Source organism: Lemur catta, chromosome 17 (assembly GCF_020740605.2).
Source record: "Lemur catta isolate mLemCat1 chromosome 17, mLemCat1.pri, whole genome shotgun sequence".
NCBI classification, from domain to species: domain Eukaryota; kingdom Metazoa; phylum Chordata; class Mammalia; order Primates; family Lemuridae; genus Lemur; species Lemur catta.
Window position 1 is genome coordinate 42431940 of NC_059144.1, and position 24874 is coordinate 42456813.

Sequence of the window (24874 nt, forward strand, 5' to 3'; positions counted from 1 at the left end):
TCCTCGGATATACCTGGTTTGGACTGTCCTCTTTTGCAACTTTTTAAATGGAATCTCCAGCGTTATATTTAAGAGACTGGTACAAACACAGGGTACTGAGGACGGCTCCTCCTGCCGTTGGCATCAAGATGCCCACTCTGCACAGCCCTGTGGGCACCCCACCCCGCCCTCATCCTCCAGTGAGGGGGCTGGATCACGTCACCTCTACGAGATACCTTCCCTTCGACAACAGGAGTCAGCTCAGTGGGGGATGGCAGGGTCACCACCCCCTAAGGACCCCGGCCTTTCCCGAGGCCACAGCCTCAGACAGACCAGCGACCACCCCCCTAGCACAGCCAATCTCAAGAGGTCCAGTTGGCCCGACTTCCAGAGCATACTCGCATCCAGCCCCTCCTCACGCCCACACGCCCCACCCCGGTCCAGCCACCATCCTCTGGGCCTCTGCAGCAGCTCACTGTCCCCTCCCCTGCCCCTCTCCTGTGGAGCCCGTTCTCATCGCCTGGCAGCCAGAGGGCTCCTGCTGAAACCTGAGTCGGGCCCAGCCCTGCGGCGCCCACGTCACTCGGAGTCGTGTCCTCTGGTGCCCTGCGAGGTCCAGGATCGCCCTCCCTGCCGAGCCCACCTGGCTCAGCCCCGCCGCTCCAGATCCCCACGCCGCCGTCTGCCCCCATCTCCTCGTCTGCCACAGTGTCTCCTTCCCGGGAGGCCTGTCCCTCCACTCCCAGTTCTCCTTGCCCGTGGCGTTTCCCCATAGGACCTATCTGGTCTTCCCGTTTATCAGCCACAGGGCTCATCTCCCCGGCTCCACGGGGGCGGGGACTTTCATCTGTTCTGTGCACTGCCATGTTCCCAGTGCCTGGCACACAGTAGGTGCTGGGTAAATAGTTTGAATAAATAAGCAAACGAACCCCCAGTGATCTCAGAACACTCTCCTCCTCCAACGCTTCCCGAAGCCAGAGCCACCTGGTCACCCTCTCGTTCCTCTCCCCTTCCTCTCCGCAGAAGGTCTGACTGAACCTCCTGCAGCCACGATACAGCAGCCCCGATCAAGACAAATTAGCAAGAGCAACACCTGCTTCCTGTCTCCCGTCCTAAAAGTGCAGGAGTCGGGGCGGGAAGGCTGGGGCCAGGGGGCCTCACCAAGCACAAGATTTTATTAGACAAATAGAAGCCTACGTGCCCTGCCAACTGCCGAAGGAGGGCTGCTCACTGTCACGACTCCAGCCTTGCCTGGAAAGGCGAAAACCCCAGCTGGCTTCTTAGTTCCCTTTCTTAGATATCATTTAAAGGGAGTCGCAGACAGCACAAAAGCTGAAACCCAACAGAATGAGCATCAGTGCCCCGTGATCCGTTTTATGAGATGGAAGCCTGGAGACTTACCCGGTTTCCTCCGGCCTCGGGGGGAGGTGACCTGGACAGGTGCACTGCGGGCCCCACCCTCCACCCTGTACTGTTACCCAGGACGAAATGCTGATCGGATTTCTGCATCTGGAAGGAATTCCGCCTACAGGGGCTCCCCGTGTTCTTTTCCATATGTCTGAACATCTGTTTCAAAGAATCGAGAGCACTGTCTCTGGAGGTGAGTGCTGTGTGGTTCCACGTTCTCGTATTTTGCTTGCTTTCTAACTAAAAGGATGGCCTCTGGTCATTCTTTCAGTGGAAAACGTGTCCCAGAGGGTGGGAAGAATAATGTTTTTTGAAAGCCCCAGCTCAAAGATGGACAAGGAACATAACAGAGTACCCTCTCCCAGGAGCTTCTGTGCAGGATATGGCTAAAGGGTGTGGAAGCAGCCAGGCAAGGACTAAATGACAATGGCGCTATACAGGCCGCTCTCGACAGGGGTATTATTAGACCCCATACCCTGAAGAGCTATGGAAACACTCAAAGCCCAACCTTGCAAAGCTGCTCTGAATGGGAGTTTTGTCCACCAAAGGACCACTGCGTCCTGTCCTGAAACAGAATGAGGAAACGATGGCAGGGTTCCACCAAAAGGCGTGTGGCTCTTTCGAGATGAATCACGTGTTCCCTCTTTCATCTGATACCTCCAGACCAAAGTCAGGCCAATGAATTAAGATTTCTTGGTTCCTCTGAAAGAGCCCTAGACTCGTTCAACGCCAACAAAATTTAGAGCCTTACAGGAGAAACACAGCACTCCTTCCCTAACTGGACAATTCTTTGAAACCATATAAACATAACCTCCCTCTTATCTCCTTCCTATCTGGTGTACACTGAGGTAGCACAGTGCTTAAGGATATGACCTGAAGGATATTTGCCTTGAGCCAAATCTAATCTAAAGTTTGATTCAGTGGTCAAAACTTAAAAATCAAATTTCACATAAAAATTCAGACTCCTAGCTTCTCTCAGAATAAAACAAATTGTAAAACCTGGCAACATTGGACCCATGTCACAACCTATAGGGACTGAGTAGTGCCTGCCTCCTTGAGATAAGGCACATGTGCTGCTGTGCCCTACTCCCCACCACTCCCTATTGCTCCCTGACATTTGGCCAATTCAGTCGTTGTCTTTCATTGCCCAGCTTGTCATGAGCTTATCAGTTTGTGATTCTGTTTACACAGTCTCTTCTTTGGTTCTCTCCTTAGTCCGCTGCTAATAGAGAGGGGAAGGTGGTTGTTGAGGGGTGGTAAATACGTCCTCGCAAGTGGATGCTTCCTGAGGCCTCATCCGGGGACGGAGCGTGTGGTCCTGTGGCAGTCCGCAGGCCCGAGAGTTAGAAAGTTCGAGACTTTGCATCTGAGCCCCAGACTCGTATGTCCAACTGCCTACTTGACACCTTGGCTTGGATGCCTCAGCAGCCCTTCATGCCTCCCATGCCCCAAATCGAACTCATCATCTTCACCCAAGAAAACTTTTTCCTCCTCAAGTCTTTCACCACCATCCAGCCAAGTGAACCATCCACGGAGTTGCTCCTTCACCTCTCATACCAAGTCCTGAAGATCACACCAGAGAATCCATCTCTCCTCCACCCGCTGCCACCTTCCCGTCCTCACCATCGCCTTGATCTTTCCCTGGCACTGCCACAGCCTGAGGAACCCATCTCCCCGCTCCCTCCCTGACTCCTTCTAATCTAGTCCCCAGAGAGAAGCCTGGGTGATCTTAAACATGTTAAATTAGGATCACATTCCTCCCTTACTCTAAACCCTTTCCCTTGCCCTGGAATAAAACCCTAGCTCCTCACCTTGGCTTATAAGCCCTGCAGAGTCTGGCCCTGCCAACCATCACCCTCTGAGCTAACCTTGAACAACACCGGCCCTCCTTCAGTTCCTCAGACACACAGAATTCTTCTCTGCCTCAGGGCCTTTGCACGTGCTGTGCTCTGTAAATGGACCACTCTCCCACCAGCACCAAAAGAAGGAGAGAGACAGAGAGGCGAAAGATATCATTCATCTCTTTGCGGACTCTATCACCTGTTCCAGGTTCCAGCTGGTAAGTCACCTCCTCAGCGAAACCCTCCCTCGAAAGCAGGTCTTCCAAGTACCATCTCTTGACGTGGTATGTCTTGCTGGAACAGTTACCCCAGTTGGTCGACCCAATGGACGGGCTCCTAATCAGCCATTGCATCTCACCTCGCGTCCAGGTGTCAGCCCACACACCCATTCCAAAGGGCCGTCAGTCATCTGGCCACTGAGCTACCCACATCTCGGCCACAGTCACTCCAGACTGCCCTGGTCCACCCTTCACCTCTGGCAGGCCCTGCGCTCCCTCGGGGCAGGAACTGTGCCGATGGCACCAGCATTATCAGCACCTTGCACAGGGCCCGACACACGCGGGTGCTCAGCCAAGCACTGGCCGAATGAACGAGCCACGAGGTCTGAAAAGCACTGAAGGTTTGGAACAAACTTTCTTCTAAGACCAAGTGACATTCCAAAAAAAAAAAAAAAAAGAACAGCTGAACATGGCATATGTTTAAGATTTTAATTTTACATTTAAGGAGAGAAAATGAGATGGTCTTGTACTCATTTTCTTTTTATATTGAGACGCTTAAAATCACTAAGCATGCAAAAAAAATGAAGTTCTATAGTGTGGCAAAGAAAAGAGAAAAGGGTGGGACACCGAATCATTGAGAGGGGAGAAGGGGCTGCACGGCCCAGAAACGGAAACACACACAGAGATAAAGGGGAAGACAGGTCAAGAGAGAAGCTGCTAGAAACATTTAGGCAAGGTACACGCAGGGCTATGCCGCTCCTCAGGGGCTTCTTGGGGACAGAAATGGCAGCCCCCTCCAGATCTCTGGCGGGGTTTTTGCACCCACTGAAAGGTTAAGAGCAGCCACCATCCTAAAGACCCCTTTTTTCTTCACTTTTCAAAGAATATTTTTTTAAAAAAATGACTTCCTATGCTAAAAATCACAGATTTGCAGGTTTTGTTTTGAAAAAAAAAAAAAAAAACACATAATCTATTCAAATGATTTTTTAAAAATACTCCACTTTTTGTCTTTCGAGGATATGGCTGCAAATTTTTAAATCATAACATTGGGTTTTCAAAGTTACAGGCAGGAAGAGGGATGAGTCCTTGGAAGCTGCGGGAGGGAGGGGCACAAACCTCAGGTGCTGTAAAGCAGGTGTCTTTTGGACTGTGCACGCGGCCCGTTCCCTTCTCCGGAGCTTTCCACGGCTCCAGTCCCCAGTGCATGGGTGAGCTGAGCCTAGCTTCTCGGACGGCCCAAGCTCGCTGGCCACAGCCAACTGGACCAGTGGGCAGCACCCTCCCGAACCAGAGCCAATCGGCATTTCTGAGAATTTGGACCCCATGAGCTGGTGACAAGGCTCCAGCTAGGACAGTGTGCAAAAACTGTGCAAAAAAGGGAGTGGTCAGCAGGCAGCCTTGCATTCTTCCACCAGGCTTTCTCTGCACGAGCAAAAAGGTAGGAAAAGCTGGTCCGCAAAGACACAAGGACAATCAGATCTACTGTGCAGCAGGTGGAGCTTGCAGTGTCTGAATTCCAGCTCCACCATTTAACAGCTACGACCTGGAACAAGCTCCTTGGCCTCTCCCTGACCTAACTGTAACCTGCTTTGTGGGGCTCTTTTGAGGATTAAATAAGTTCACATGTGTATAGCACTTGGAACAGGGTCTCACACGCGGTAAATGTTAAGTGCTTATTATCATCTTGCAAAAATGTAAGCTCACGAGGACACTGACTATATGATCGTGCCAGTGGTAGAATTCCAAGCTGTGGCAAGTGGCAGGAAGGAAAATCGGATGGAGCTCTGGGCACGCAAGACAGAAGAGTTAATGTAGATGGGGAGGAGGTCAGCCAAGAGTCCTCCGAGGAGGGGACTGGGCCTTGGGCTGCACAGGGGGCAGAGTGTGAGCAAATGCCCAGGGGAAGGACCACAACCTCTTTCTTAGCCTTCACTGTATCTCAGCATCAAATGCAACACACAGCACAAACACAGCCGGCGCTCAACAAATGCCTGCAGAACGAATCCACCTGTTGAATGGATTGACCAAACCAACAAATCCTGGACCCTGACTTCCCAAGTCCAGGTACTCAAGCTGAATCTCCTACTCATACAATCCCCTCCTTCTAATCTGCTTTGAATGAGTTTCTCTCTGTTACGACCAAAAGTTCTGACTCAAACATACAGTCTCACAGCAACCTCTCGGCAAGCCAGGAGGTTCCCCTCCTAAACTAGACACGCCTAGAAGATCATAATGATATGAAGACTTTCTTTTACAAAAAGCAGTTTTTAGGTGTGACAGAGTAACTGTAACAGACTATCCCTGCCACCATAAAGACCGGGAACCAGGACACAGCACATAAGGCAACCGCCTTCGGGTGCTGGGGGGCAGTGTCACGGTCTCACAGTGTATTTTATCAGGTACATAAATACATAGTCATAGAGACTGTCAAGTTTATGAATAGAAAAAAGATAACAGGTAATATATCAAAATACTAATATAGCTATTTTAGGTAATTTGATTATGTACAGTTGTAATTTTTCTTATTTTTCTGTATTTTACAAGAGTACATTGATTTTCTTCAATGGACACTCATCTGAAACTTAAGATGGCTTCAGAAACCTTCCGTCAACACACAGACTTCTGCAAAACTCTAGCAGTTTCTCAATCAGAAGAGAAGGGAAGAAGTATATCTTGACACATGAATACCATTTCTATCCTCTTACCCACCTCAAGATGACTTTCTCCTCTGGCTTCTGAGTAGCTGGATTAGCTTCTGATCCTAACTCGATCTCAAATGTCTCATCCCTCAAAGGAGTAAGGGGCTGAAACACATACCTCAGCCTCACAAGCACACAACGGTGGCTTAGCAGAGGTGAGTCACCCAGAGACAAACACCAGACACGAAAGGAAGAGAATCCCAGTCCATACCTGAACAACAGGGTGGCCTCCGGTCGGAGCTTTGACAGCCCCTCTGCTGCCTTCCGTCTCGTAGTGGGCCCGGTGGTGCGGTTTGGGCTGCACCTCGATCCGCAGCTCATAAGAGCCCGACTGGCTGGAGAGCGGCCACTCGAGCGGGGGGAGGGATGCAGTCACCGGGATGCTGGAGGAGGGAATGGAGTCAGTCATGTGCACAGTAAACCAGAACCCATCAACCTGTGCAGTAATCGTAAATGGCCCCTTTTCTGAAAATTGTGGGTCCAGTCATATGCTGCTTAACGGAGAAACATTTCGAGAAATGGGTCATTACGTGAACACCATGGAATGTACGTACACAAACCTGGATGGTGTGGCCCACTGCACACCTAGGCTGTATGGCACAGCCCATTGCTCCCAAGCTACACACCTGCACAGCACGTTGCTGTACTGAACACTGTAGGCAACTTCAACACAACGGTAAGTGTTTGTGTAGCTAAACATCTAAACATAGAAAAATACAGTTTTATAATCTTATGGGACCACCATCATATATGCGGTCCGTCATTGACCAAAATGTCGTCATGCAGCACGTGACCATGTATGAACAAAATGCTAGATGCGTGCAGGCACATGGTTGTCAGACATGACAGCCAGTGCCGTTCACAGGGTGGAGATCTTTTTCTTTGCTTTCTCTTCCATCTTGAGGACAGTGTGACCCAATTCTCAACTTATGAAGCTAATTTCATTATATGTTAGTTCCAGTATATTTCTAACTGCTGTAACTTCTTTTCCTCTAGGAAAAGTGGAAATCGGGGACCCCACATGTGCCCTCACTGCCATGTGACTTTAAGCAAGCAACTTCACCCCTCCTATCTGCAGTCTTACAACCCCATGGAAAATGGGCCAGATGGCGGCTACAGGTTATTACAGCTCTTATTCCTATGTCTGATGACCTCAACTAAAGGTACATTTGGGGGAGAGGTCACTTCCAGTCCCATCATTATGTAGCAGGTCAAGTGTTGAACATGTAGGCACAGAGAGGTGTCTAGTTGGGGTGTGAATCCAGCATAGACAACAGGTACTTGATATGTGGCTAGAATTATGTCATTTAAGAGTTGACCGAGGTCTGAAGATCTGTCCAGACCACTCCATCTGCACCTCAGAGAACATGAATTCATTTCCCCAACATCACAGAGCAGATGCAGCAAGGCTCCAGCTATGTCTCTTGACTCCAAATCCAGTGCACCATTCGCATCTCCATAGTGCCTCTCATCTCATTAACTAATGTATCTAAAATAGGTCCAAGAAAATATCTCATTTATGGACTGATCCTAGAACCATGCCTGACATTTGATAGGTTCTCATTAAATATTCTGTGGGCAGATGGATGAATGAATGAATGAGCAGCTTGTATATTCCAAGTAACTCTGAAGTTGCAAATGCACAGATTTGTGTCACTGTGTCCTGATTTTTCACATATGGCAGAAATCATTAATCCAATCGGAGTGTTCTTTCCCTCCTGGCTCGGGGCTGCTAGGATATGACACTATCAACTGGACTTAATTAAGCATCTGCAATAAAGCCAACTCTCTCTCTTCTCTATCATAGCAGTACCAAGGGGAGAATGGCAAGGCGGGGGGCGGGAGGTGGTAGTACCTCCATAAACTGTATCAGTGCCAGAGTCCAATGTAAACACACAATGCCACTGAAAATTACATCCTCACTATGCAAACAAATCTCCACCCCTTCTTCCCAACCAGATTGCCTTCTGAAGCCCTCTCACCCTGCAGTCTTAGGTGTCCGAAGGACCTTTATTTCTACCTTAGTTACAGTGCTAAGATGCCTTCAATCTTCTGCAGCCACCGTGCCATATGTCAAATACTCTTATCCATCTCATGTATTGAAATTATAAAATTTTTTTAAAGTTTGCAAAAAGACTCATTTTTTAAAAATGCACTTCATCCTGTATTAATTATCTTTTGAAGACTCAAAAAATGTAGTGAGTAGAAGATTCCCATGGGATATCCCCAAGTTTCAATTTATAATTTTGTTTGGTTCTGAAATAGGTTTTTGACACTGAAATAGAATCTTAAGAATTAGACCATCAGAGCCAGCCTGAAATTCTGCATTTGAATTCCAGCCCTCTGCTGAGTGTCCATGTGCCCTGGGAGAAAGGTTATCAAGAGACTTTCCTGAATATTCTATCCTCTTAACCTTATAGGAAATTCTTGCAAATATCTCATTGGCTGGCACAGATTGGCACTTGCTAAGGACTAAAAGACTCTAAAACTCAGAACCTCTTAGATCAAGATACAGAGTGGATTGGGAAGTATTTTATAAATAACAGTCTCATATATTTATCACAATCATATTTTTATATCAATGCTCCTCCCCACTCTTAATTATTATTAATAGATAAAATCATGGTTTGGAAGACTGATCTGTATATGTAGCAGAAAGAATGAGGAGTCAGAAATCCCAGATTCTAGTTCCCAATTTGGTCATTCACTAGCTGGTGATTGTGAGCTTGTCACTTCATCTCTCTGAGCCCAAATCTGTACCAGGGGTTGGTCCTGATCAGCATTTCCTAAGGTGTCTTGGTGACACTTCAGTCACAGAACTCAGAATGCTGTAGCCAAATGGCCTTTGAAATCACTGTACATCTGTCCACATTAAAGGCTCTGAGAAGGCCTGCACAAGGGCACCTATTTAACTCTGTTAAAGCCAGAAACTCCTTCATTAAGAAACACCAAATGGAATTTCTTCTGAGGGATTTTTGTTGATAATAAAGATTTGGGAAGTCAAAAAAACAAAATAAAACAAAAAAAAGAAGAAGAAACACCAGTTGACCTACTGTGGCACTAGTGTTCTCAGCACCTACTTTGGAGGAAATGCCAGACGGGATGCTCCCTGCGGTCCATTTTGGTCTGGTGTGGAGGTAAACAAAGCTCACCGGGCAGGGTCCTTGGCCACCCTCATCCCTACAGCAATTGAAACGGCTCTATCTTTATGTATTTTCTCAATTTAATATTTTGTTTGGAAAATAAAGGCTTCCATTCGTCAAAAGAAAAAACAATTTGAAAACCATAGGGATAATGATAACAACATAAGCCTTTCAATAGATAGAATAATATCTGCCCTTAGCCTTTGTATACCTCCTTTTTCTTATCAAAATAAAAACTAAAACCAAACCAGGTTTACAGAGAATTAAATGAAATAATATACACAGAATACAGTCAGCCCTCTGTATCTGTGGGTTCCACATCCATGGATTCAACAAACCTCGGATGGAAGATATCCAGAAAAAAAAATCCACAAAGTTTCAAAAAGCAAAATTTGGATTTGCTGTGCTCTAAGTACTATGCTGAGTCCACATGAAGTCATGTGTAGGCGCTGTATTAGGCAACGTAAGTAGTCTAGAGATGATTTAAAGTATACAGAAGGATGTGTGTAGGTTATACGCAAATAGTACGCCATTTTTCATACGGGACTTGAGCACCTAAGGATTTTGCTATCTCTGGGGGGTCCTGGAACCCATCTCTCATGGATACTGAGGAATCACTGTACTTAGAATCGTGCCTGGCACTAGGAAGCATCCTTAAATGTTTGTGGTTATTACTGTCACTGTCACTACTCTAAAAGCTATTCTAAGCTCAATCTCCTAGCACAAGGCTTGTCAATGAGGAAGCACTTTTTAAAGTACTTCCCTTTAATAAGACTCCCCTATAGTAACAGCAGCTACCCCTTCTTTGAGCCTTTACTTTGTGCAGGCTCTGTGCCAAGAGTTTAACATATATCATCTCACCTAATCCCTGGGGGGGGGAAGCCATAAGGTAGGTACTATTATTATCCTCATCTCACAGGGAACGAGCCAAGGCCAGAAAGAGGCTCAGTAAAAATGGAGAATCTTGACTGATTAATGATGTCTACCCTGGCCCCAGCATCAAAAAGGTGCTTGATGAGAAAGAGGGTCCCAGTTGATTAGCAATGTCTGACACAAGTGCAGCAGCAGGACAGCAGCACCAGACAGACACGACCACACCGGCAGTGAGCAGCAAAGCTGGGGCTCAGATCCGGTTCCGAGAGCCCCCCAAGCCTGTCCGCTGCTATCTATGTGCATCTCTTCAGCTTGTCATGATTTTTAAGCTCCTTGAGGTTTATGGCTTTCACATTTTATTTTTTTTTAGGGCCTCCATATTATCAAGTGCTATACTGAGGCACACAGTAGATGCCAAAAACATCAATTCCTCTTAAAATGAGATGGTAGATTTGACATATTAAGGCTTGCTTTGGGCTTCCTAGAATGTCAGCTCCACGAAGGAGAAAGTTTTGCCTGTTCAGCCCACCACTGTCTCTCCAGTACCTGTATCACAGAATCTGGCACATAGTACATGTCTGATAAAACTTGTTGAGTGAGTGAATGAGCGAGGTGCTGTGTGAGCAATCGTGTTTATCCTGTGACTGCATCCACGTAACCACCACCTGGTGAGCCAGGCACACTAACTATACCCATTTTACAGATAAGGAAACTGTGGCTCGGGGTCTCATAGCCCGCAGGTGGCAAAGCCAGGATTTAAATCCAGTCTACTTGGCTCCGCATCCCATGCTGATAACCAGAAAGCCACCCCTTAAGGCTAAACCAGGCAATAAGCCGTGCCGAAGGCTGCTCACCTGCAGATGGGAACGGCAGGCATCAGCTGCTTGGGCCAAGTGGGCGGCACCAGCAAGATGGAGTTTCTCCGCTCCTCCTGCTCGCAGGGCCCCAGGAACTCCACGGCCGGGTAGAGGTGGCGGGGCAGGCCGGCCTTGGGCGGGGCGGCAGACACGGGCGACGGGTCGGGGCTGGTCTTCCACATCTTGGGGGGGATCCCACAAGGCGAGTCCGCGGCGAGGCTGTTCAGGGCATCCATGAGGACGGCGGAGCCAGCCGCGGGGGGGTACCCGGCCGGGGCGCCGTCGTCCTGGGCTGCCGCGCGAGACGAGGGCTGCGGCGAGGGGCTCCGGGAGCGCTGGGGTGAGGCTCCGGGCAGCGGGGCAACCAAGGCCTCGGCACACGAATGCCTCCGCTTGGCACCAGGCGACGAGGAGCGGGAGGCCGGACGGGGCACGGGCGAGTGGCGGCCCAGGCAGCTGTCCTCGGCGAGGCTGGTTCGAGGTGACATTATTGGCGAGGTTCTGGGGGAATAATGAGCAGGGATGTTTTGAAACTGGGGACACAGGTCGTCGGGCCCGCCGTTATTGGGCGAGACGCAGGGCGAGGTGTAGGGGGAGAAGGTGTCGGAAATGAAGCTGGCAGAGGAGCCGCTGCTAGCGGGGCTCAAGCAAAGCGGCTCGCGGTAGCCCTCGAAGCCGGGCACGGGCAGCGTGAACCTCGGGCTGGCGGCCACCCCCGGCGGGGGCGGCTGCTCCACCAGGAGGCCAGCGTCTCTCACGCGGGGGGGGCCCCCTGCCTGCATCAGTTCGTGGGACGGAGTGATCTCGATCCGAGGGCTCAGGCCGGAGGCCCCCGCTGGCTTGGCCGGGCTCAGAAAGTTCTGGGGCCCTACCCTCTCCGGCTCTCCGAATCGGCCGGGGGGCTCGCCAGAGAGATTGACAAGGGGGCTGTATGGCTTGAGGCCATAGTCCAGGACAACATCGGGGTATGCGAATCCGGAGGGTGGGCTGGCGACCTTATGTGCATTCGGCTCTTCTGGAAAGAGAAGGGGGGAGGGGGGTCTTTTTAAGCCTCTAAAACAGAACTCCCAACGCAGTGCAATCACAGGCTGGGCTTAGACTCCTGTTATTTTTTTTCAAATCCCCACCGCCAAACCCCACGCTGGAACCTCTGCCCTAACCCCGGAGGAAACCGAGGCTGCTTTGTCCCAGATCCCTTGAAAAGAGAGACTGAAGCGGAACAAGCTTAGGGGCCGGTGCTCCGAGCACCGCTGATCCCAGCTGGTCCTTGAAGACTGCTGGGCGAATGGCCTCAAACTTGGGTTTAAATGGAACCCTTGGGAGAAATGCATTTATCTCACAGCCCAGCCCCCGCCCCCACACCCACAATACTTACCCTGCTACTCAGGACGCCTCTGACCTTCCCTCTTGTCTGCTCACAACCCACTGCATGGATTTCCTAGCCCACCAGTGGGTCATGACCCACGGTTTGAAAAACACTGCCTAGGCCTTCCTGCTCTGTGCATGCAATACGGCCCAGGACGCAGAGGGGGCGCTGCACAGCGCTCTGGGCTCGAATCCCAGACGTTCACACCCACGTATAACAAGGGGCTTAATGACTCATATCTCAACTGTGTCATTTTACAGATGAGGAAACTGAGGCCCAGCAAGGGGAAGAGATTCACCCAAAGACACGGAATTAGCAAGCTTAGAAATCCCACAGACAAAAGGCAGGGTCACGGCTATAGAGTCCCCCAAACTATTAAAGCCAGCGGATGCAGAATGACCTAATCTTTTATTAGTGGCTGCCTACCTCTGCTGCCACCTTGACCGGACCTACCGGAGAACGGTGTTCAACCAGATTATTCTGTGTCAACTGCACAAGCACCACCCTTCCCCTCTGTCATTTACTCTCTGCCCGACCCCTCGTTGGCAGACCCCCCGCCTCGCTGCACAGTCCAGGCACACAGGCCACTTGGGAGGTCCCTGCGGAGTTAGCCAGGGAACTAACCTCCTTCCCGCCACCCCTCACCCCACTCTGCCTCCAGGCAGCCCCACCTCGGCAGGGGCCCCTCCACCTCCCCATCAGCCACACAGGTGGGCCTTGACTCTCACCAACCCCAACTGCTCCGCCATCAAGACCTGAACCAAAGTCCCTGTCTCCCCAGCCCTTCGCGTCCAGCCAGACACCCTCTCCCACCCAGACTGTTACTGCTCCCTCCTCTCTGGTTTCCCCATTTCTACCCTTGCCGACTCCTCCTGTCCTCCGCGTAGCAGCCTTTGCAATGTCCCTTCTCAACCCACTGTAAAGGCTTCCCAACACTATAGGAGGTCCTGAAGTGTCTAACACAGCATGTCCGCCAGCCCCGGCCTGTCTCGCCGCCCCCCTCCTCTCCCTGCTCTTCCCCAGGCTGGCCCAGCGACAGCCTCGACACCTCCGCCGTGCTTCGGGCAGCCCCTTAACTCCTCGTGCATCTGCTCTGCCTCCACCTCCTCACACTGGCCCATTAAAAAGATCACCTGCACCCCTTTTCCCTGTCATCTTTTCTCCATTGACGCCTGTCAGCGGCTCACATCACAGCAGATATTTATCTGTTTAGGGAATCTCATCCTGCCCAGCCCAGGGCAGGCACACTGCAGGTGGGTGTGTTCACAAATTAGAACACAGCCACACCTGTTTGTTTACCTAGGGTGGACAAAGCAAGCTACCGCTGGTGTTTGCACTTCAGCTGCAGTTGTGACAGAGACTGCAAGGCTCACAAAGCCTAAAATGTTTGCTATCTGGCCCTTTATAGAAGTTCACAGCTCGGCACTAGACTCTAAGCTCCACCAGGGTGGAGCCACGTCTGTTGTGGTTCAGCACTGTTTGCCAAGCGCCTACCACAGTGCCTGGCACTTGCAGGCCCTCCGAAAACATTTGTTGAGTGGCTGAGAGACTAAGTAAATGGAAGAATCACATCCACGGGCCTGCCAGCCAGAAACAGGACGTCTCCCTGCAGTTGTATGACCAGCTCCTGCCTTGAGGGGCCAGGGGACCACTCAGGCAAGTCTCCACCTCCCTGTGCCCTTTCTGGGCCATCCCAGAGGAAGTACTGTCAAGGCTAGCTGAGTGCTGAGTTGAGCTCGTAGGGTCCAGATGGTGCCCCCACTGCTGGTGCGTGCCCCCAAATGGCTTCCACAGCTCTTAGGGTAAAGATAAATGACCTCAATTAGGCCAGCCTGGCCAGGCCCTGCCTACCCACCTACCCTCCCTTCCGTCTACTCTCTCCTCTCCCTCTCTCTGGACTCCAGGCAATGCGGAGGTTTCAGAAAGCACCTAGCTCCTTCCTGCCTCAGGACCTTTGCACTTGCTGTTTCCTCTGCCTCAACAGCTCCTCCCCCACTAACACCCAGGTCCCCTCTTCTACAGGACTAAAGCCCACTCATGCCCACAAGTTTGGCTGAGGTGCCACGTGCTCCTGGAAGGCCCCTGACCTCCTTGACTAGCTCAGGCCTCACTCACAGGTCCCTGCTCTGCTCACATTTCATCATTCCAATTAAGCAACAGTGGCGTTATCCACTCATTGTCTGCCTCGCCCAACCTCCAGCCCCACCCCCACCCATCAGTAAATGCCATGAGGTATCCCCAGCCTCTGGATGGCACCTGCCACAAAGCAGGTCTTCAAAAAAGACTTGTTGGCTGGCTCAGTGAATGAACGATGGACGTTCAGAACAGTCTACATGGAGTATTTAAATTATGACTCAAAGATGCTAATATCCAAACCAAGAGGTAGAACGATGTAACCTCTAGAGAGGGCAATTTGGCAAGATCTATCACAATTCCAAACACATGTGCCCTTGGAACCAAGTGATGCTACTTTTAGAAATTTATCCTGCAGATAAACTCTCATCTGTGCAAAATGCAGTGTGCATAAGATCAATTACTGCAGTCCTGTCTGTGATCCCAAAGACTGGAAGCAAAGGGAAGGCCATCAATTTGGGAGGGGTTAAATCCTGGCTCATTCATACAATAGGAGACACTACAGCTATAAAAAGGCTTGAAAAAGTGCTTTCTGCATTGATACGGAATGACCACTAGATTTAGTAGTAATAGAGAAAAGTAAGCTGTATACAGTGTCCATAGAATTAAAAAAAAAAAAAAGTGAGAGAATGTAAACACACACGCACACACGCACGCACACACGCACACACACACACACACACAGCTGCTGGCTTTCTCTAAAAGGCACAGGTAACAGTGACTTCCTCTAGCAGGGGAACTAAGGAATTAGGAAACGGTGGCATGGCAGAAAGGAGACTTTTTGATTTCTATAATTATGTAGAGAAAAGAAACAATTCCCAAAAGAAACTTTTTAAATTTTATTTCATAGGTGGTGGGTGACATAAATGATACATAGTAATGAAACTCTGGTTTACAAAGCAGAAAATTGAGACTCTAGTCCTGCTCTGCCACTAATTGTGTGACTCTGGAAAAATCCCCCACCCACTTGAGGGCTCAACCCCTCCTCATTTAGAACAGTATTAAACTGAATCAGTCTCCTCAGTTGTTTCTGGCTCTGAAATCCTTTGAGTTTTTTCTAGCTAGCGTCTGTGGGGTCTGGAGTTCTTGTGAAGCTGCAGGTCAATGCAAGTTTGTATTTGAACTTGCATGTACTCACACACTCACAGGCATCTTCCTAGCAGGTAACAGAGCATAGGCTTTTAATCTAGGAAAAGATCAATGTCAAATCCATGTCCGACAACACTCTGAGAATTCACTGCCCTTTGAACCAGAAAAACAAAACACAGAAAGTCTCTCAGCAAAACTTCCAGCGTTATCAGAAAAACTGCACTGCATCTTATCAGAAACACACCCTCAGGCCTGATGTGAACAGTCCACAGAAATGTAGTCATGAAATAACACATCACTCACACTCCCTGCGAACACTGAAAAACAGAAAGCTCCAGTTTGCTGAGCAAAAATATTTAAAGCATCTACACTGGTTTTAATTAATCCAACCACCAGTTTTTCTTCCTTTTTTTCCCCCCTCTCCCCAGGACTGAATGTTTAACAGCAAACAAAGAATGTGAAGATAATTAATAATAATTCTCAGTCCTCTGGGTATTTGACAGTAAGTTTCATAAATGGTGCATCATTAAAATATTTAAGTAGCTGAGATTCCTTGCCATCTCTCCTTAAACAACTGCCACCCTTGCAGACAGCTCTCTGATATTCACTGCAATGCCCACACAGCACTGGGTGAAGTTAGTTTCATCTCAGAACCACCAAATTTTCTCAGGAGGGTTTCCAAAAATCTTGCTTTTCTTACTATTGGCATGCTTTTTGCTCTATCCATGTACCACCAGTAAATATTATTTAATTAATATTTCTAGTATTTAAATTCACTCATTAATTTTTATTTTAAAGGGAAACTTTATACCACAACCACAAATGGAAAATCAGTGTCACCTCCATAAATAGAAGGTAGGGTAAAGATACAACAAAAATAAAAGTTACAGAATTCAAGTGAGACATAGTGGCTGGCCAAAGGCTCTGAGCCTGAGGCTTACCCACCCCCCCTTAGGTATAGTGTGTACACAGATGTTGAGTGTACAGTTTAATGAGTGTTGTCAAATGTTATCCACCCCTGTTACCACGACCACAGTCAAGATATGGAATGTTTTTTCATGACCCCAGAAAGTCTACCTATGCTCAGGCCTGGAGATACGGGGAGAGAATAATAAGTGTTAGAAAGAAAGGTGTTCAAGACATAGTAGTACCTTACTGAGACCCCACTCCTGACTCATTCAAAGACAAAACAGCACTAAAAAGATTAGCTCTCATTATATGCAAGGTACTCAGTGGTGGACTAACTAAAACCATCTCACCTGCCATGGGAGGCACCTGGCCTGCACTTGAGGCATCAGCACCAGAAGGGAGTAAGAAGGTGGAAACTGTGGTGGTGGATTCAGAGGTCACTGCTCTAGGTCCTCTGTGCCTCAGTGCCTTTGCACATGCTCTTCCCTTTGTCCTGAATGCTCTTCCATACCTCCTGACCTCACTTCTGCTAACAAGCTACTATTTGTCCATCATGATTTAACTTGAGCCACCTCTTCCTGGAGGCCCTCCCTGATTCCCCAGGCTGGATCAGGCAGCTCTTCTTCTATGCTCCCAAATCCTACAGAATCCCATACTGAAGTCTATCTGCAGATTCATTTTCTGTCTACCCCTAGACTATGACCTCTTTGAAGGCAGATGGGGGTGGGATGGGTCTTAGATCAATAGTAATAATAAATGGTGCAGCAAAAGCAGCTAAAATTTATTGAGAACTCACATGCCAGACACTGTTGTAAGCACATTTCAGGTAGTAAATTATTTAATTCTCACAGCAATCTACAAGGTGGGCACTGTTGACTCTCCTTTCATACATGAGGAAACTGAGACACGCAGAGGTGAATTCACTTGCCTAAAGCCCCGCAGCTCGTACCCAGACAGACCTGAGTGCATCGTCAACCACGGGCCCAGGATTCTCAACCTCAGAACAACTGACACTTGGGGCTGGAGGATTCCTTGTTGTAGGGGCTTGTATAGTATTTGGCAGCATCCCCGGCTCTACCCACCAGATGCCAGTAGTAGCATCCCTGCCCCTCTCCCAGTTGTGGCAACCAAAACTGTCTCCAGGCACTGCCAACCGTCTCCTGCCAGGCAGAACCGCCCCCAGCTGAGCACCGCGGCTCCGTGCCGCACAGCCCCAGCCCCGCGCACAAGGCCTGCATACAGTCGAGGCCCAGGGACTGCTGGAAGCATCCGCCCGTGACTCATGCCCTCAAACCTGAACTGATTCAGAAATGAGACATCTGCTCACCACCCGCCCTGGCAGGTAGCACTCATCTCGGCAGCAGACGTCTGAAAACCCTCATTATCACCCCTCCTGTCGCCATGTTCCTGGGTTCTGGCCCAAAACCTAGGCCTCATGAATACGTGGGGAGATCTCCGGCCGCGTCCAGGAACTGCAGGGCAGAATTGCCGGAGAGGCCGGCCCCGCCCCCATCTGGGGTCAGCACCGAGACCCAAGTCTCAGGCAACAGAGCGGCACAGCGTCAGGGGACCCAGCTCCACTCCCGTCCCCGGCTTAAGACTTGGGGAAACTCCAGGTCCTCGCACGGAACGTGAGGGTGACGACGTTGGTGATGACACCAACCTGACAGTTCGTCTAATCCACACAAAGCCCAAAACACACAGAATACTCAATAATGGGGCCCACTGGTTATTATCACTGAAAGAATGGTCTTTTAAGTGAAAATTCTGCCCTTTCTCTGATATAGTTGCTCTGTTTTACAACTTGAAAAGTATGACACGCACTAGCCCCTAGGCCCCTTCAAAAGCCTTAGAAACAAGAAAAAAGGAAGAAATGTTTATAAAAATAAAATGGGTTGGTCAGCACTTCGAGAATTCTCTTTTTCATCACAGACTCTGCTGACCTTCCGACAATGCGTGAAGTAGATAAAGAATGACTCCTATGCCCCCTCCATCCCATGCTTTGTACCCACCCCCAGGCTACCTGGGAATGGATCACCTAAATCTTACTAAAGTGTTAGCGACTCAGTGAATAACATGTCATAATGAAAATGGTAACAGCTAACACATCTATACCATTTACTTAATACCAAGAATGTATCTAACATATATTAATGTTTGTCCCACAAGAACCCTGTGAAGAGTATGATATGGTTTCCCCACTTTATAAATGGAGAAAATGAGGCTCAGAGAGGGTGAACAATTTGCCCAAGGTCACACTTCTTTCTAAGTGGCAGAGCCGGGACCCAAGTCTCAGGCAACCTGGCTCTTCTACCTGCCTAACCATTGCTCTACCCCACTTCTTATAAATGGGGACCCCTTAACCCGGCACCTGGAATGAGGTTACCACTGGAATAGGAACCGCGCTGGGGGCCCCAGTGTCTCACTCAAGAGGTAGACTGCCCCCGGCAACTGAAGACACAGATTCCTTTCTTCTGGAATGTTCACAATCCCTCTATTTGCTCCAGGATTGAGTCAAGGATTATTTTAAAAATTGCAGTCAGGCCACACAGCGGTCTCCGCCAGAGCCTCTCCTCCTCTTGCTCACCCCCACAGACGGACACACAGCCAAGTCTGAGGTGGCCACTCAGTGCCAACCCACCAGCCAACAGATCACTTTTGAAAAAAGGAACAGCAAGAGAACATCTTCTCCGCCGAGAGCTACAGGCGGGTGGAATTTTCGGGAAGCAGAATAGAATGACCAAAATAGAAACCCAGCTAGGGAACCTACAAGAGGCAGCCGTCCGGCGGGGGAGGAGGGTGCAGAGTTAAATGGTGCTTTCAGGTTTGAATGACTTGCAGGAGAGGAGCCAGGGCCTGGCCTCAGGGCTGGACGCCCCTCAAACGGTCAACAGGGCCACAGAGCCACGGCCCATCCCCGGCCAAGGTGATCCGATGCCCCGCGCCATGAGCTCACCCCCGAGGTGGTGCGAGTCCCAGGCCCAGGTTTGAGACATCACAGTCTGTCGCCACGGCAGCACTTAGGATGTCACAACCTGGCACGAAGATCTGCAGCCAGAGGGAAGGGGTGCCGATGGACAGACCAATCCTGCCTTCTGCCGCGATGACTCTCATAACTTCCTGCCTATTAGGGGCTGCAAGGAATTTGCAAAACGGAGCGGGAAGGTGGATGGATTTTGCATCTGGCCAGCTTGCACCACCTATAGGAAAGAACCTCTTTGAAAAGCAACCAATTGCCTCCAAATAATAAACCCAACACTCAGCAAACTGTCTGATAAGCCGCCAGACCCCTGCTCTCCCCCGTCATGTGCGCAGGCACAACAGCAGTTGGATTCCTCATCAATGAATCATGTGTATTAATAATGACGAGAGTCAGGTTGTCACACCCTTCGTTCAGAGGTGACACATACAGACGCGGGCCCTGAAAGTCAAGAAATTCCATCTGGATAAATCAGGTCCAAAAATGCCAGAAAGGAAAGGAAGGACGTTTACCATCCTGTCTCGTCCATGTGGAACCACTGGAAAAAGCCACCTTGAAGCTATGGTCTTTGCTGACCTTGCCCCAGCTAAAGACAGCTGTCTGCCTTCACCAGACAGGGCCGAAAAAGGCTCAGCAGTGCTTCCCAGGCAGGCTGCCACGGAGGCCAGGCGCCCGAGACACAGGACCGGGACGACCTGCGAGCAATGAAGCTCACAGACCGGCTGCTGGCACGGCCGTTTGCAAAAACACATGCGCCCGCACGCTGACACGTCTTGCTTTTGGAGAGGCGTGGAGAATGTATGGAATCTGCAACCCGCAGGCCTCGAGGTCACCTTTTGGATGGGGGCAGCAGGGCCCAGGCATGTGGCAGACACAAGGACTCATCTCCATCCTCAAATTTGGATGGAAAGAGCTGCCTCTTGCTGGTTTAAAGGGGCCCTTCTGCCTTGCAGAATTCCAGAGATACTCCTGTTTTTATTCATTCTAATAGCCGATGTTCACTGTGCCTTGAACTTTCACATGTGCTGTCTCTGCAGCTTACAGCCACCCTGGGAGGTAGAAAATCACAACACTTCTGTGTTAAAGATGGGGAAACTGAGGCTCTGGGTGCAGGAAAACTTCAAAGTTCACAAAGATAGTTGGGACAGAGCTGGGATTCAAATTGAGGCATCACTTACGTGCAGTAAAATGAATATTTAATGTACATCTCGTGCCTTTTTATGTACGTACACACACTCAAGACATAGAACACTTCCAGTCTTCCCGGAAGGCTCCCTGTGTCCCCCTCACCCAGGGGGAACCACTCACTGACTTCTCTTACCATAGACTGGGTTTGACTGTTCTTGAACATCACATAAATAAAATCATACAAGATGGACATGTCTCACTTCTTTTGCGCCACATTGTCTGAGCTTCATTCACATTGTGTGCAATGAGTCATTTCTTTTTTACTGCCATGTAGTATTTCACCGAATGAATGAATGCACCGTACTTTATTTGTCCAATCCCCTTGCTGTACTCCCTCTATTTTTAAAGACAGCCATTTGAGGTTAAACTTGTGATTTAGAGAGGTCTGTTTCTAACAGAGCAGACCACAGTGCACAACAGAGAGCAGGGCTCAGGGTGGCTTCCTCACCAAAAGGAGAAGGAAAGATCTGGTCAGAAGAATTAACCAGAAATAGACTTCAGATAATCCGCCTGCAGAAACAGGGCTCGCTACGGCTAGACCCACCCGCTCCATCAAAGGCCCGCAGAAGGGGACATGGGCGGGGGAACATCCCTTCTTTTTATCCTCTAACCAACTTGGCAAGGGGCCCTCGCCCCCGCCCCAGCCACCCCAGGAAGCTGCATCCCCAGCTGATCCCCACATCCCCCGGCACAGCCTGAAAAGCTGATTTCCACTTTTCTTTCAGCCAACGTAAGATCCAAGTGGGAACTTCCCCTTGAAGACAGCGGGGCCCGTGTAACCCTTGGCCAGGGGCAGAGATTTAAAATTAATACCTTATTGACTGACAGGTTCTTTATTTATACTTTTCCCCAGGAGCTTTCATTTCAGTGCCATGTTCCCAGGGGTGGGCACACTTAATCAGCGGCCCCTGCCAACCCCTGGTTATTAAGACATTCTTCCCTGCTCCATGGCAACAGAGGTGATGTCACCTGTTGCAGACTTCAGACCTGTAGCCCACCTTCTTAGGATTATACAGGTAAACAGCCCCTCTCTGTAGCCTTTAAAACAACGTCTGCAGGCATTTCAGACTTAAAGGGGTTTTTCTTTCCCCCTCATTTAACATTCCCGCTTTTGCAGGCATGCCCAAGCAGGTCTGTTTTGATAAGGACCTTTATAAATCCTGAGCTTGGCAGGCCATTTTCTTCCCTTCAGAAAGTTCACCCAGGCATGGCTCAATTAAAATTCACATGAGAAGTACTGGCTTTCAGAAATGCACTTTATTAACTAAAATAGGCCCAGCTGAAAAAATGCTCTTTCCCAAAACCTCAGATTTGAAGGTAGGGAGGGTCCCAAATGCCAACTCAGGAAAAGCAATCTCCCCGCTCTGTGCATAGCTTATAGTCTGCCTTTGGTGTACTTCTTTTGCAGAGGGGGAAAAAAAGCATTAAAGATCCAAGGCACAGGGCTTTAGATCTAAATGCCAGTTTATAGGAAATACAGGGGACAGAGGAACATGTTAAAAGACACCACAGGGGTGCGACTGGCAAAATCCAAAGTGTGGAAAACTGCACAGGAAAAATGACCTCGTTCCTTCAACAAATGGCAAGAAAATAGACGAATGGTGGTTTTTTATAGAACAAAAGAGACATAATGGTCACGTCAACCAAATACAACACAAGGATCATGTTTGGTTCAAACCAATTAACTATAAAAAGACACTTGTGAGGCAAGCAGGAAAATCTGAACACTGGATATTTGACACTAAGTCATTTTTTTAGGTTTATTAATGGTATTTGATTTTTCTCAAGAGTCCTTATCTTTGAGAGATACATACTAATCTATTCACTAATAAAATGACATCTGGAATTGGATTGAAAGCAGTCAGGGGTGAGGGTGGGGAGCACATGCTGGGATGGGAGGAGTGGAGTAAGACTGGCCTCATTATCATCAACAGTAAGATTCTGAAGCTGAGATGGCCTTTTAGAAAAATGAAAAAGCAATCATCGTTGAAGCTGGGTGCTGGGAACATGGGAGTTAATTATACCATCATCTCCACTTTTGCATACATATTTTGGGAAAAGTTTATAATAAACGTTCAGGGAAAAAGTCAAAGGCAGTTCCTCTTCCTTTGGGAAACTTACATCAGGCTCTGCTCCACGTAGGGAAGCGGACAGCTCCTGGCCTATCCCAGGAAGAGCCCCAGGCTCGAGGTCTTGCCTTATTCCCTGAGCTCAGTTTGAGAACAATCAGCAAAAACCTAACCTTGCACCAGCCCAGGGAAGCCCAGTATGGCTGGAGCTCTGCAGAGCTTGTGGCTATTTCCTGTGTGGGGGAGGGAGGAAGGAGGAAGTCCCTCCTTGGGGGGAAGCCACAGTGCATCCATCATGCCACATTTTCAGGACTACTCCTTCCTGGCACTGGCTCAGGCAGTCCCATGGGGCCAGGCATGATGCCTGGGGAGATCCTGCATCCCTGAGACAGGCAACCACAGGGGACTCTCCCAGCCACGGAATCTGGACAGTTGAGGAAGCTTCTTCAGTCAGCCAAGTTCCAGGGCTGAGGCAGGGACAGAGGAGAGATTTTAAAGTCAGAACTGAACATGCATAAGAGTTAGATAATTTGCTATAGCGCCAGACTCAAGCCCAGCAGCCCAAATTACCAAACGGCATGCCCCTTCACTTGCTGTCCATCTTTTCTTAAAGCTCAGGATTCCTCAAAGTCCAAACCCAATGCCCTCAAGAATTCAGGAGAGCTAGAAGATTTCTCAGAGCCCATCACCATGAGCGCCACCTCTGTCATCCCGCGCTTGAATACACCGGCTCTCTGAAGCCTCACCTCAGCCCCCCCACACACTGTAGGAACACACAACACACATACACACCATGCATGTGCATGTGTGTGTGTAGGATCTGTGTCCGTGAGCACTGTCATAGCCAGCCCCATTTCACAGATGAGAAAATGCAAGTCCAAAGAACGAAAATCACCCGCCCTCTGGCAGAATGCTAATCAGGAACGCTGAGGCTTTTCGTCCATTTATTCGGCAAATATTGATCGCATGCTTGCTACATGCCAGCGCTCCTGCTTCATCGAGGTCCCCCAGGCATATGGCAGCTAAGGCAGCATCTTAAGCCAGGATTTTCTGATTTTAGACCTGGTGCTCAGACTTGCTGAGCCAGCGGCGTCCAGGTTTGGAAGGAACGAAGGCACAGGCGCGCCAGGAGGCAATGAAGGACCATCCATGGGGATGTAGAAAGAAACACAAAAATAGCAGAACTCCCATTTCTAGCCTGCCCTTTTCCATTTCTATTTTTGCCAGTTTCATAATAAGCATAATCCCATTAGGACAGCAGTAAACATGCAAGTTATAATCATATAAGTATCAACTATAAGGGGTGAATGTGCACACATGCTACCCGACCTGGGCCACGTCGGACGAAGTTGGAGAGCACAGCTCTGCATGGGGTCCCACTGCTCTCGGGGGCCACACTCTGGCCATGAGCTATAGTACTGACAGCAGGAACTCAGGGCCTCAAGTGCTCAGGTTCAAGGCCTGCCCTGCCGTTTGCCTGGTGCACGACTCTCAGCAAAATCTACTTACCCCCAAAGAGTCTGACCTCATTGATCCAGGGAGATTCTACTACACAGCCAGGACTAAGAACCACGTGACACTCACGCTGCATTTTTCAGGTTTATTTAACCCATCCCCTTACATGGCTAAAGTGCCCTGGGAACCAACTTGAATAACACTGCTTTAAGGTTTTAACAGCCTCTACTCCTGATCAAAAAATCTAAGGCCCCCTAAAGAACAGAGGGCCTTTAATTTGGAAGCCAGGATGACATGTGTTCAGTAGTAAAGAATGACGGAGGCAACTTTACCCCATTTCCTTTGCGTCCCTGACAAGGCCACTACTCAATTCTAGCCCTCGGTTCACCTTTCCAGCTGCACCTGGAGACATTATTTGTCCAAAGCAGGCTTATTAAGGCCTGTCCTTAACACAGACGGCAATGTCTCTGAATGTCACATGTGTTTAGCGAACCTGCTTGCTTAGTGTAGAACTCTATTTTTAGTAAGCACCAAAAAAAAAAAAAAAAACAAAACCCAGATACTGTATCACAGCACCTCATTTGTCCCTATTTGTTTACCAGGCTGTGTCCCATAATAGCCAGCGGGCAGGCAAGGGCAAGGACCACATCTAATTTGTCTCTATACCC

At 49.2% G+C, this 24874-nt stretch overlaps 1 protein-coding gene across 1 annotated transcript in view; it reads right to left on the reverse strand.

The window, feature by feature from the left end:
* Positions 1 to 24874, reverse strand: part of NFATC2 (nuclear factor of activated T cells 2) — a 125903-nt gene that overhangs the window by 96205 nt on the left and 4824 nt on the right. Inside the window, exons 2-3 of the mRNA XM_045529269.1 lie at positions 11015 to 12032; positions 6356 to 6527 (exon numbers count right to left, since the gene is read on the reverse strand). Coding sequence (XP_045385225.1) covers positions 6356 to 6527; positions 11015 to 12032 — 1190 coding nt within the window. The remainder of the gene's footprint in view (positions 1 to 6355; positions 6528 to 11014; positions 12033 to 24874) is intronic.